At 56.3% G+C, this 14,542-nt stretch overlaps 1 protein-coding gene across 1 annotated transcript; it reads right to left on the bottom strand.

Annotated features, from left to right (window-relative positions):
• Positions 1-1,465: 1,465 nt before the first annotated feature.
• LOC118701217 (antigen peptide transporter 2-like) lies at positions 1,466-13,960 on the bottom strand. Its single transcript, XM_036405849.2, is given in 13 exon segments — positions 1,466-2,232; positions 3,663-3,758; positions 3,760-3,791; positions 4,977-5,136; positions 5,908-6,081; positions 7,517-7,705; positions 7,786-7,914; positions 9,046-9,243; positions 10,031-10,236; positions 11,114-11,244; positions 11,322-11,430; positions 13,044-13,606; positions 13,940-13,960. Coding segments are annotated over 12 exon segments (2,178 nt in total). The 5' UTR covers positions 13,549-13,606; positions 13,940-13,960; the 3' UTR covers positions 1,466-1,983.
• Positions 13,961-14,542: the final 582 nt, after the last annotated feature.

Here is a 14,542-nt window from a genome sequence, read left to right as displayed (position 1 = left end):
AATGGTTTGTTGTTTTTACAAATAAGTTGTGATCTGTAACCTATAGGCCTAATGCCTGGGGCGTATTTACCTGAGCTCTCCCCTAGCAGGTCCTGGACCTAAAAGCTGCAGCTATAATGCAAATCAAAATTTATAGAAAAGAAAGGGTGAGGTGCTGGTGTCACGTTGCCAGCCCTGGGCTCAGTGACAAGGGCTTTGGCCAATTTGATCTCTCACAAGCCTGCAGGCATTTCAGTGGCCCAGGACCCGAAGGGCCGTGGAGGACAAACCAATGAGAGCATCCAGACCGGGCCTTTCAAAGGCTCTGTGTAAAGGAGGGAGTGGAAAATAAAACCCTCTCTGCCACACGAACCCTGGGGTGAGCGGTGTCCATCTCCTGTGCCCCTCACCCCCCACGTGGGACCTGACACAGTGGCAGATCCAGCTCTGGATCACCTCCATGCAGGTGAATCCTGGCGCGTGATCCCTGCTGGAACCTCACGGATCCTCTCATTCTGCAGAAACAGGCAGAGAAACCAATTGCTTGGCCACAGGTGCAGAGCAGGGCACGTGTGGGATTCCAGAAGGGATATAGGGCAGGGTTCCAGACCAGGGCATGGTTCCAGATCAGGATCAGGTAGAATTCTGAAGTGCATCTGAGCTGGATTCCAGATCAGGATCAGGTGGGATGGATGGAGCAGCATTGGAGTGGGATTCCAGAACAGGGCTGGGGGGATTCTGTGGAGAGCTTTGTGGATAATTGGCTAGCTGAGAAAGGCCGCTTCGATGTGATACCGTTGGATAAGGATAGGGGAAACAAGCTGGGGATTAAGTAATCAGTGTCCAATCACTGACAAGGGTCATGGTGACCTTTGCTGCAACATGAAGATGGGGGAGAAAATCTTTTGCCAGAAAATGAAGATAGCCTAGGTAGAATAGCCACAAGAATGTAAACATAGAAACAAAATAATCATTAGAGCATAGAAGTAGGTGTGGTTGATTTAGTGTGTTTTAACCAATAATGAGCTCAGCTTTTGCAATATGTATAAGCTTCATTAACACCAATATAAATATGTGTGAGTTATCAATAAACTTTGAGATTTGCTGTTCATGCATATTGTGTGCTGCAATTCTTACGCCGTTCACGACAGGATTCCAAAGCAGATCAGGCGCTATTGATGGAGCAGGATTGGGGTACAATGGATGCAGCAGGATCTGGTGGGATCCTTGCTCTCTGTGGGCTCCTCAGCCAGATCCAGCCCATGGGATGGGGACAGAGACAGGGTGACACCGATTCTCACTCTCATCCCGGCAGGAATCACCAGCTGAATGATCCATGGTGCAGGTCCAACCCCTTTCCCTCTCCTGAAGAAAGCCACAAACTGCTGGCAGAGCTCATCCTGCTGCTCCCACTCATCACACAGCAGCCCTTGCCAACAGGCTGACTTCCTGTTTTCCCATGTTTTAAACACAAGAATTACACAAGTTGTTCAAAATGTTTTATTTCTCACGTAAAAATACCCTGGTTTGGGCAATAAATCCCAGTTCCCTCCTCCAGTGCCCAGCACTTCCTCTCAGAGAACCAGGAATAGAAAAGGGGACATTGGGAACTGGGATGAAGACAGAGGGGACAGGGACACTGGGAAAGGACTGGGGACACCAGGAGCTTGGAGTGAGCAGGAGTGAGGTGAGGACGTGACACCCGTGCCCAGATCCGTTCCTTGGGATTGATTTCCCACCCTGTGTCCCACGTCCAGGAGCAGACATGGGGACCAGGGATCGTGGGGACATGATGGATACAGGGGACACAGACACATCCAGGGAATGGGCTGACCTGGGGGACACAGTGGGGACATGGGGGACACAGGGAGCTGGGATCCTGAGGATGTGGGGAGAAGGGATTCACAGGACACCGTGACTGGGGAGACCAGGAGCTGGCTGGTGACACATACACTGGGAATGGGGACACTGGGGCTAACTGGGGACACTGGGGCTAATTCCCCTTTATTCCCTACCAGATGCAGCCCCCTGCTTGCTGCCCATCCCGGGGGGCTTGGGCTGCCCAGTGCTGCCTCCTCCAAGGAGCAGGCGGCTGTAGGCGCCGCGGCGTTCCCGCAGCTCCGCTGGTGTTCCTGTCTCCATCACAGCTCCACGCTCCAGCACCACCAGGCGATCGGCCCCATCCAGCACCCGCGGCCGGTGGGACACGACCAGCACGGTCCGGGCCAGCCCAGAGCGCACCCAGCGCTGTGCCTGGGGCCAGAGAACGCTCATCCCAACCCATCCAGCTCAGAGAACGCTCATCCCAACCCATCCAGCCCAGAGAACCCTCATCCCAACCCATCCAGCTCAGAGAACCCTCATCCCAACCCATCCAGCTCAGAGAACCCTCATCCCAACCCATCCAGCTCAGAGAACTCCCATCCCGACCCATCGAACCCAGAGAACGCTCATCCCAACCCATCAGCCCAGAGAATCCTCATCCCAACCCATCCAGCCCAGAGAACGCTCATCCCAACCCATCCAGCTCAGAGAACTCCCAATCCAACCCATCCAGCCCAGAGAATGCTCATCTCAACCCATCCAGCCCAGAGAACTCCCATCCCAACCCATCCAACCCAGAGAACGCTCATCCCAACCCATCCAACCCAGAGAACGCTCATCCCAACCCATCCAGCTCAGAGAACGCTCATCCCAACCCATCCAGCCCAGAGAACCCTCATCCCAACCCATCCAACCCAGAGAACCCTCATCCCAACCCATCCAGCCCAGAGAACCCTCATCCCAACCCATCCAACCCAGAGAACTCCCATCCCAACCCATCCAGCCCAGAGAACGCTCATCCCAACCCATCCAGCCCAGAGAACTCCCATCCCAACCCATCCAGCTCAGAGAATTCCCATCCCAACCCATCCAACCCAGAGAACTCCCATCCCAACCCATCCAGCTCAGAGAATTCCCATCCCAACCCATCCAACCCAGAGAACTCCCATCCCAACCCATCCAGCTCAGAGAACACTCATCCCAACCCATCCAGCTCAGAGAACTCCCATCCCAACCCATCCAGCTCAGAGAATGCTCATCCCAACCCATCCAGCTCAGAGAACTCTCATCCCTTCCCATCCCTTCCCATCCCATCCCATCCTACCCAACTCAGTCCTACCCTGTCCCACCTGATCCCACCCCACTCTCAGTCCCACCCTAATCCCATCATGCTGTTCTTACCATCCCCCCTCCCTGTCCTCCATCCCATCCCCATGCCCACTATGCCATCCTGTCCACACCATCCCCATTCCTACTGTCTCATCCCATCCTCCTCCCACCACCCCAACCCTTCCCATCGCATTCCATCTCTCTGTCCTCATCCCAGCATTCCAATCCCCTCCATTCCCACCCCACCCCACCCTACCCTATAACATCTCCTTGTCTTCATTCCTTCATTCTACTTTCCTGCCATCCTACACCCCTGATCTCTATCCCATCCTCACCATTCCCACCCTATCCTCTCCTACTTCTCCACCCTGTTGATCCACACCACCCCATCCAATCCCTGTCTTCCATCACATCATCCCCACTCCATCCCAATCATCTTCCCATATTCCCACCACCTCATCCCACCATCCCATCCAAACCATCGCACCCCATTTTCACCAACTGCACCCCCTCCATGCCACCCTGCTCACCGCTCCATCATCTCCATCGTCCAGTGCCTCGTCGAGGATGAGCACGGCCGGACGCCGGAGCAGAGCCCGGGCCAGGGCCACACGGCGCCGCTCCCCCTGCCGCCAGCCGCCCCCCACGCTCCCCGACCTCTGCGGGAGCGGCCACAGGGGATCAGGGGGGCGCAGCCCTGGAGCTCTCCCCTCTTCTCCCGCCCCCCGTGCTCCCCCACCTCTGGGGAGGAGCCCGGCATCAGCAGGATCCCAGCTTGAGAGGTTCCCCAGCTTTCTCCTACGCCCCACACGCCCTCATCAGTGCGTGAGCAATCCCACGGGATCAGTGGGATCTGACCTGCGTGAGCAATCCCACGGGATCAGTGGGATCTGACATGCGTGAGCAATCCCACGGGATCAGTGGGATCTGACCTGCGTGAGCAATCCCACGGGATCAGTGGGATCTGACATGCGTGAGCAATCCCATGGGATCAGTGGGATGTCACCTGTGTGAGCGATCCCATGGGATCAGTGGGATCTGACCTGCGTGAGCAATCCCACGGGATCAGTGGGATGTCACCTGTGTGAGCAATCCCATGCGATCAGTGGGATCTGACCTGCGTGAGCGATCCCATGGGATCAGTGGGATGTCACCTGTGTGAACGATCCCATGGGATCAGTGGGATCTGACCTGCGTAAACGATTCCATGAGATCAGTGGGATGTCACCTGTGTGAACGATCCCATGGGATCAGTGGGATCTGACCTGCGTGAGCAATCTCACGGGATCAGTGGGATGTGACCCGTGTGAGCAATCCCATGGGATCAGTGGGATGTGACCTGTGTCAGCAATTCCATGGGATCAGTGGGATGTCACCTGTGTGAACGATCCCATGGGATCAGTGGGATGTGACCTGTGTGAGCAATCCCATGAGATCAGTGGGATGTCACCTGCGTGAACGATCCCATGGGATCAGTGGGATCTGACCTGCGTGAACGATCCCATGGGATCAGTGGGATATCACCTGTGTGAGCGATCCCATGGGATCAGTGGGATGTCACCTGTGTGAGCGATCCCATGGGATCAGTGGGATCTGACCTGTGTCAGCAATTCCATGGGATCAGTGGGATGTCACCTGTGTGAGCGATCCCATGGGATCAGTGGGATCTGACCTGCGTGAGCAATCCCATGAGATCAGTGGGATGTCACCTGCGTGAACGATCCCATGGGATCAGTGGGATCTGACCTCAGGGATCCCCTGCACACCCCACCATGTGCCACCCACCCCGCTCTCCCATCACTTCCAGAGGATCCTGGGATCAGGGGGATCCCCCTGGCTCTCACCAGTGTCCCAGCCCTGCTCCAGCCCCTGGATGAGGTCCATGGCTCCAGCAGCAGTGGCGGCCTCCCGCAGCTCTGACTCTCTGCAGTGCTCCAGCCCCAGCAGGATGTTCTCACGGATCGTTCCAGAAAACAGGACGGGATCCTGCTCCACCAGCACCACCTGCACCAGCACCAAGCCCTGTGACGCTGTCTTGGCTCCTGGTGTCCCCACCCCTGTTCCATGACCCCATCCCACCTTGGTGTCCCCATAGTCTCCATCCCTGATCCCATTGTCCCCATCTGTGTCCCCAGTGTCCCCATCCCTCACTTCCCACTTTTCCTATCCCCATCCCTGTCATCCCCATCCTATTTCCCAATGTTCCTATCCCATTTCCTGTTGTTCCCATCCTATTCCTGGTGTCCCCATCCCTCTTCCCAGTGTCCCCATTTCTGCTCCCATGCTTCCGTGGTCCCAGGTCCATTTCATTGTCTGTCGCAGACACCTTTTATGGAAAATCCTATCCTTAGGATTTTTCCTCCTGAGAAGCTGAGAGGCCTCAGGAACAAAATGTAAACATTGATTATCTGCTGCTGGGGAATGCAACACGTGGATCTGTGATTGGCCCGTGATGGATGTTTGTAATTAATGGCCAATCACAGCCCAGCTGGCTCGGACAGAGAGCCCGAGCCACAACCCTTTGTTATCATTCTTTGCTATTCTATTCTTAGCTAAGCCTTCTGATGAAATCCTTTCTTCTGTTATTTTAGTACAGTTTTAATGTATTATATATATCATAAAATAATAAATCAAGCCTTCTGAAACATGGAGTCAGATCCTCGTCTCTCCCCTCATCCTCAGACCCCTGTGAACACCGCCACAATTGTCCCCTGACCCCTGTCCCCATTTCCCCCATTCCATGCCCAGTGTTGCCAGCGTCTCTGCCGTCCCCACCTTGCGGTGCAGGTACCGGTGCTCGTATTCCGGCAGCGGGATCCCATCCAGCAGCACCGTCCCGCTGCCGGGATCCCGCAGCCGCTCCAGCAGCGCCACGGCCGTGCTCTTCCCGCTGCCGTTGGGCCCCGCCAGCGCCGTCACCTCCCCGGAGCGCACCTCGAAGCTCACGTCCTGCGGGATGGGCGCAGGTGTGAGAGTCTGTCTGAAACATCCCTCGTCTGCCTCACGATCGTCATTGGGGCACCACCGAAGAGAGGACCCCCCACTGTCGCAGACATCTTTTCATTGAAAATCCTTCTTTGGGATTTTTCTTTTCTGAGAAGCTGAGGGGCCTCAGAAACGAAATGTAAACAATGATTATCTGCTGCTGTGGAATGCAACAGGTGGATCTGTGATTAGTCTCGTGTGGATGTTTGGAATTAATGGCTAATCACGGCAGAGTTGGCTCTCTCTCTCTCTGAGCTACAGACTTTTGTTGATTCATTCTTTTCTTATTCTTAGCTAGCCTTCTGATGAGAACTCTTTCTTCTATTCTTTTCAGTATAGTTTTAATGTGATATATATCATAAAATAATAAATCAAGCCTTCTGCAACACAGAGTCAAATCTACGTCTCTTCCCTCATCCTATGACCCCTGTGAACACCATCACACCCCACTGTCTAAAATCTCTGGCTCTGAAGGAGAAAGTCACATGCCAACAAGGCCCCGAGACCTGAGAGCATTGCTAAGCTATTGTTCACATGTGTGTTTGCTGTATGCTGCACTGAACCCAATGAAAGGAAGAAGGGGGCCCCTGCCTTTTTGCAACACTAGCCTTGGAAGTTGTCCCACCTCTCGGCCTGGCTGGACTTCTCCTGAGTTGTGGGTGGTCCCCCACAGAAGACCCCTCACTTGTCTTACAACCGCCGTGACAGACAGACTGAGATGTACGAGGCCTCTCCATCAAAGACCGAGACATGAAATCCCTATGTGAAAAGGCCCCCCCACACTCTTTCCAAGGACTGGGACTGAGACCCCTAACCTGGGGAGGTGTGCGGGGGAGGCGAGCTAACCAAAGCAAGATGGATGTTGCAGGTGCGAGCAGTGGACCAAGAAGACGATGGCTCTCGCCCACTGCTGAGAACATTGACTGTGTGTACCCCTATGCAAACATCATTCTTTCCCCCCCGAAGATACAATAAACGACCTTTGATTGGATTGCAAAATCCATTCCCCTTCCCCCATCGAAAAAGAGTATAATTGGGGTCCAGATGAACTGTGCCTCTGAGATCTCCCTGATGCAACAGGCGGATCCTCGACTCGACTGGACCAAAGGACTTCGTCTCTACATTTGGTAGCTATATCCCTCTCTCTCTCTCTCTCTTTTCTCTCTCTTTCTCTATCTTTTTCTCTCCCTTAATCCCTCTATTGCATTTTGTTGTGGTTATTCAATAAAGGTACCTCTGTTTTGATTATCACTGCAAATCCCCTGTGCCATGTCGGTGTTTTTTGCACCCTGAGATCAACCCAGGAACCATCACGAAACCCGTTCGTAAGGACGGATCGTGACAGCAGGTGATGCCAGAATTCCCACCCCTGGGAAACCCCACCTGCCCCCAGACCCACCTTCAGCACAGGGTGCTCTGGATTCCCAGGATATGCGAAGGAGACCTTCTGGAAAGTGACGTGGCCCTGAAGCTCGGGGGGCTCCCGCGTCCCCCCGACATTACCCGTGGGTTTCCGATCCAGGTATTCCCAGATCTTCTGTCCAGCAGCTGCGTTGGTCAGGAATTCATTGAAGCCGTAGAGCAGCACCTGGGGGAGAAGGAAGGGGTGCCACCGGGATGGACAGAAGCACGGACGGATGGACAGACATGTGCATTCCATGGGATCACCTGGACATGGCTACCAACTCTCTCCTGGTACAGCAGGAAGGTGACGAGGACCCCAGGAGTGATGGATCCCTCACGGAGCTGCTGGTGGCTCCGGAAGAGCACCATGACCCGGATGGCCAGTTCGATCACCTGTGGGTGGGACAGGGATACTGCTGTCCCCAACTCACTCCTGGTGTCCCCATTCCGCCTGTCCCCATCCCACTCCTGGTGCCCCCAACCCACTCCTGCTGCCCCCAACCCACTCCTGGTGTCCCCATTCCGCCTGTCCCCATCCCACTCCTGGTGCCCCCAACCCACTCCTGGTGTCCCCATTCCATCTGCCCCCAACCCACTCCTGGTGTCCCCAACCCACTCCTGGTGTCCCCATCCCACTCCTGGTGTCCCCAACCCACTCCTGCTGCCCCCAACCCACTCCTGGTGCCCCCAACCCACTCCTGGTGCCCCCAACCCACTCCTGGTGTCCCCATTCCATCTGTCCCACCCACTCCTGGTGTCCCCATTCCATCTGTCCCCATCCCACTCCTTTATCTCTGTGTCTTCTTCTCTGCTCCTGGTGGCCTCATCCCTGCTCCTGCTGTCCTCATTCCAGTTCCGGTGTCCCCATCTCACTCTTGATGTCCCTGTTCCTGATCCTGATGTGTCACCAACATATTTTCTGAAAAACCTTTTCACTGGGATTTTTCTCCCGAGAAGCTGAGAGGCCTCAGAAACAAAATGTAAAAAACAATGATCTGCTGCTGTGGAATGCAACAGCTGCATCTTTGATTGGTCTCGTGTGGTTGTTTTTACTTGATGACCAATCACAGTCCAGCTGTGTCGGACTCTCTGGTCAGTCACAAGATTTTATTATTCATTCCTTTGTAGCTTTCTAACGTCTCCTTTCTCTTTCTTTAGTATAGTTTTAGTATATCATTTTCTTTTGATATAATGTATATCATAAAATAATAAATCAGCCTTCTGAAACACGGAGTCAAGATTTTCGTCTCTTCTCTCGTCCTGGGGACCCGCAAACACCACCAAACTTTATCCCAGTGTCCCCATCCTGTTTCTAATGTCACCATCCCCACTCCTGCCATGCCTGTTCCTGATCCCAATGTCCCTGTTCTGGTGTCCCCATTCTGCTCTGAGTGCCCCCATCTCAGCCGGTTTCCCATTCCTGGTCCCAGTGTCCTCACTCCCAGTATCCCCCATTCCCCGCGTCCTCATCCCTGATCCTGGCATCCCCATTCCCTGCTGTTCCCATTCCCAGTCCCCCCTGACCCTGTAGACAAGGGTGAAGATTGCCAGCTCCAGCTCTATCTGCTCCTTCAGCCTCAGCTCCTTGTCCAGGTTACGCCTGTGCTGCTCCTCCTCCTCCTCCTCCGCCGAAAAGGTTCGGATGGTCTCGATGGCAGCAACAGATTCCTGCACCCCGGCGGCTGTGCGGGCGGATGCTTCCAGCATGGATCGCTGAAGTGCCTGTGGCAGCAACGGGGGGGTCTCCAACATTCCCAGGTCACCTTCCTGGCCCACCATCCGCATCCCATCCCACCACACCCACTGCATCCCCACTATTGCACTCCTGCCATCCCACACCCTTCTCTCTCACCCTCACCATTGCCATCCGTTCTCCCAGTCCCAATCCCACCATCCCCATCCCCACTGTCTCATCCATGCCCACCATCCCACCTTATCTCATCCTTCTCTTCCCATCCACACCACTCCCATCTCCACCATTTCGTTCTATCCCCATGTCAGCACTCCCACCATCCCACTCCCCTGGTCTTTATCCGCTTTCATCCCACCATTTCCACCTCCATCATCCCCCTTTCCATTCCCCATCCCATCCCATCCCATCCCATCCCATCCCATCCCATCCCATCCCCACCATCCATACCCCTGGTCTTTATCCCCTTTCATCCCACCATTTCCACCTCCATCATCCCCCTTTCCATTCCCCATCCCATCCCATCCCATCTCATCCCATCCCATCCCATCCCATCCCCACCATCCATTCCCCTGGTCTTTAACCCCTTTCATCCCATCATTTCCACCTCCATCATCCCCCTTTCCATTCCCCATCCCATCCCATCCCATCCCATCCCCACCATCCATTTCCCTGGTCTTTAACCCCTTTCATCCCACCGTTTCCACCTCCATCCTCCCCCTTTCCATTCTCCATCCCATTCCCCTAGCCCCCATCCCAGCCCCACCATTCCCACTTTTCTTCATTCCCCTCCCACTCTTTCCCTGCTGTACTCCTGACCTGTTTGCGGGTGCTCTGGATGCGGCGGGTGGCGATTTCAAGGGGCACCTCCAGCAGTGCCAGCAGTGCCAGCCCCGGTGCCAGCCCCACCATGAACACCCCCACCACCAGGGCCATCACCAGGCTCCGGAGCAGCTGGTTGGCTCCACTCGGTACTGCCCTGCACACCTGAGGCACTTCCATGGAAAACTGAGCCAGGAGCTCAGCTGCAGGGTGGGAAAAGAGGTTGGGATCATGGTGGGTGAGACCACGGTCCCATCCCGATGATCCCATTCGGGATGGGAATGATGTGACGGGGAGCAGTGGGATGGGATGATGGGAATGGGCATGGAGATGGTCAGGGTGGAATGGGGTGGGACAGGGGAGATGGGATGGCGGGAATGGAGATGGTGGGAGGGGGTGATGGGATGGTGGGAGGAAGCTGGGGATGTGCAACAGGGTGGAGCCACGGGAGTGAGAATAATGGGGACAGGAAGGAAGGACAGTGGCCAGAACGGGAAAGTGGAATGGGATGGGATGGTGGGATGGTGGGATGGGATAACAGACAGGATGGGATGGGATGGGATGGGATGGGATGGGATGGGATGGGATGGGATGGGATGGGATCAATGGGATGGGATGGGATGGGATGGGGTGGGATGGGATCAATGGGATGGGATGGGACCAATGGGATGGGATGGAGTGATGGGATGAGATAACAGGATAGGATGGGATGGGACCAATGGGATGGGATGGGATGGGATGGGATAACAGACAGATGGGAGGGGATGGGATGGAGTGATGGGATGGGATAACAGGATAGGATGGGATGGGACCAATGGGATGGGATGGGATGGGATGGGATAACAGACAGATGGGAGAGGATGGGATGGAGTGATGGGATGGGATAACAGGATAGGATGGGATGGGACCAATGGGATGGGATGGGATGGGATGGGATAACAGACAGATGGGATAGGATGGGATGGGGACTGGGGGCTGGGATGATGGGGATGGGACTGGACTGGGGTGACAGAACAGCTGGGATGGGATGGGACAGGTGGGATGGGTCAGGTGGGATGGGGCGGGGCCGTGCCCTGTTACCTGCTGGTGTTCCCTGGAAGAAGTCCAGGTCTTGGTGCACCAGGTGGGAGAAGAGCCGGAGGCTCAGGCTCTGACGGAGACGCGCCACCAACAGCATGAAGAGAGACCCCCGGCCCCCAGAAAACAGCACACTGTGGGGACACGGGGACACGGTGACACCAGCGACGTTGGGGACACGGGGACAGGCCCTGGGAACGCTGCCACCCACCTTGTGGCTCCAGCAGCCGCCACCATCCCGACAGCTCCGGCGGTGACTCCATCTCCATTCCCGATGGCATCCAGCACCTTCCCGGTGACGTACGGCCCTGCCATCTCCCCTGGGTGTCACCGAGGCTGTGTCACCATGGGTGTCACCACTGACACAGGGGGACCCTGATTTGTGAGGGCCAGGACCCGGTCTGGGGAGCGGGGGTCTAATTTTGGAGAGGCGGGACATGATTTGGGCAGGAGACAATTCAGAGAGGTCAGGGCCCAATTTTGGGGGTTTGGTGACAAATTTAGGGATTTTACACCCAATTTAGGGTGTCAGTACCAATTTTGGGGGTCTTCAGCACACAATATTATGGTTCAGAACCTAAACATAGGAGATCAGGACCTTAAGATCCCAGGTCAACATCCATTTTTGGGCATCAGACCCTAAGTTTGAGGGTGAGCACCCAATTTCGGGGGACCAACAGTCAAGTTTGCAGGGTCAGAACCCAATTTGGGAAAGTCAGCACCCCATTTTGGCAGGGTCAGCACCCAACTGAAGGGGTCAACTCACAATTTAGGAGGGTCAGCACTCAATTTTAGAGTGGTCATCTCCCATTTAGGGGCTCAGCACTCAATTTTTAGGAGCCAGCATCCTATTTAGGGGGTATCCCAAACTGGGGAGGGATTCCCAATTTGGGGCTGCAGAGCCCAAATTTGGGGTGTCAGCGTCTGTCACCACATGTCAACATCCTAGGGTGACGTTATGATGCCTGCACCCCCATCCAACTGTTCTGTTTATGCTGGATATCATGTTCTGTGCCTTCAAGACTGGCTCTGCAGAGTGAAAGTTTTGTTTGGGTTTTGTTATCAGCCGCTCCCCCACGGCTGGCAGGACACACAGACAGGGCAGTGCATGGTGCTGCTTTTGCTTTTTGCTTTGCTCTTACTTCTGCTCATTAGTTAGTTAAGCTAAGCGGTCCAAATTTTTCCCTGGACTGTTTTTTCCTTTCCCTTTTTTGGAACCACTCAAACCTGCTCCGGACTGGCACCTGGCAAACACCAAGAGTCTGCACCTTGTGGCCTGCAGCAGCTGCCCCAGCAACGGAGGGACTGATAACAGAGTGACCACCCCCAAGAGAGACTTTCTGAATTTGTCATCTTTTTCAGAGCGCTGTCACCCGGTATTGTTCATTTTGTGTGCTGGGGGGTGCTGTGCCTGTTAAATAAACAGGTTCCTTCCACTTCTCTCTCCGAGGAATCCTTCCCGAACTGGTTTGGGGAGGGGGCACGTGGGTTTGCTTTCTGGAGGGGCCCCCTTTGGAGATTTTCTCCCAAATTTGCCCTAAACCAGGACAAAATCTGGTCCCCAATGTAGGGCTTGAACCCATGACCCTGAGATTAAGGGTCTCATCTTAATGAGATGACCAGACGACTCATCTTAATCAGATGACCAGACCCCCCCCTCTACTGACTGAGCTGGCCCCTTGTGGGGAGGGGCTGTGTGGGTTTGCTTTCTGGAGGGGCTCCCTTTGGAGGTTTTCTCCCAAATTTGCCCTAAACCAGGACAAAATTTGGCACCCAGTGTAGGGCTTGAACCCATGACCCTGAGATTAAGCATCTCACGCTCTACTGACTGAGCTAGCCCCTTGTGGGGAGGGGCCGTGTGGGTTTGCTTTCTGGAGGAGCCCCCTCTGGAGGTTTTCTCCCAAATTTGCCCTAAGCCAGGACAGTCACTCACCAACGACGGCCATCACGAGGCAGAGGACGGCAGCTCCAAGGACCTTCCGCTCCTCCCAGGTCAGTACCAGAGTGCGCCAGACGCTGCCGGGAGCCTTGGGGGCGCCTCCGGGGCTCTCGGGGACGCTGCCGGGGGCCGGGGGCGCGGCCCAGGCCAGCACGGCCAGGGCGGCAGCGGCGTGGGTGACCCCGAGCCAGGCGGGCGCCGCGGCCGCCAACAGCCCCGGGCCGGCCCCGGGCGGCCCCAGGAGGCTCCGGAAGGTTCCGAACACCGCGGGGGTGGCGGCGGCCGTGACGGCGGCCGCGGTGGCGGCTCCGGAGGGGCGGCGAGGGGCCGGCAGCCAGGTGGCCGCGGCCAGGACGGGCAAGCGCAGGGCGGCCTCGAGCCACAGGCCCAGCACGCCCAGCGGCGCCAGCCGCGGCACCAGCGGCGCCAGCAGCACCAGGGCCAGGGCGTCGGCCACCAGCAGGACACCGGGCAGGAGGCCGGCGCGGGGCAGCGCCATGGCGGCGCCGGCACGGACAGCGAGTGCTCCCTGTGGGGCTCCCGGAGCGAGCAACGGCCTGGGGAGCCACCAGTTAAAACCAGTTAGGAGGGGGCTGCTCCCCTGTGCACACCAGTGCTCCCGGTCTAGAGTGCGGTGCTCCCAGTCCAGCCCCCGGAGCTCACCCGGCCACACCAGTGCTCCCAGTCTAGACTATGGTGCTCCCAGTTCAGCGCCCTGAGCTCACCCGGCCACACCAGTGCTCCCAGTCTAGACTATGGTGCTCCCAGTTTAGCCCCCGGAGCTCACCCAGCCACACCAGTGCTCCCAGTCTAGACTACAGTGCTCCCAGTTCAGCGCCCTGAGCTCACCCGGCCACACCAGTGCTCCCAGTTTGGCCCCCTGAGCTCACCAGTCCACACCAGTGCTCCCAGTTCAGCCTGGGGCACTCTCCAGTCCAGACAAGGCACTCTCCAGTTCGGATGAGGCACTCCTCAGTCCAGCTTGGGGCACTCCCCAGTCCACACCAGTGCTCCCAGTACAGCCCTCTGAGTTCCCCAGTCCATATCAGTGTTTCCAGTCCAGCTTGGGGCACTCACCAGTCCACACCAGTGCTCCCAGTCTAGACTACAGTGCTCCCAGTTTAGCCCTCTCAGCTCACCAGTCCACACCAGTGCTCCCAGTTCAGCCCCCTCAGCTCTCCAGTCCACACCAGTGCTCCCAGTTCAGCTCCCTAAGCTCACCCGTCCACACCAGTGCTCCCAGTCTAGAGTACGGTGATACCAGTCCAGCCCCCTGAGCTCACCAGTCCACACCAGTGCTCCCAGTCTAGACTACAGTGCTCCCAGTTCAGCCCCCTCAGCTCACCAGTCCAGACCAGTGCTCCCAGTCCAGCCCCCTGAACTCACCAGTCCACACCAGTGCTCCCAGTTCAGCCTGAGGTGCTCCCCAGTCCACACCAGTGCTCCCAGTTCAGCCCTCTCAGCTCTCCAGTCCATATCAGTGTTTCCAGTCC

This window comes from Molothrus ater, unplaced genomic scaffold, assembly GCF_012460135.2.
Source record: "Molothrus ater isolate BHLD 08-10-18 breed brown headed cowbird unplaced genomic scaffold, BPBGC_Mater_1.1 matUn_MA149, whole genome shotgun sequence".
NCBI lineage: Eukaryota > Metazoa > Chordata > Aves > Passeriformes > Icteridae > Molothrus > Molothrus ater.
Note: the sequence above shows the minus strand (reverse complement) of the source record. Positions and strands in the feature narration are given on the sequence as shown.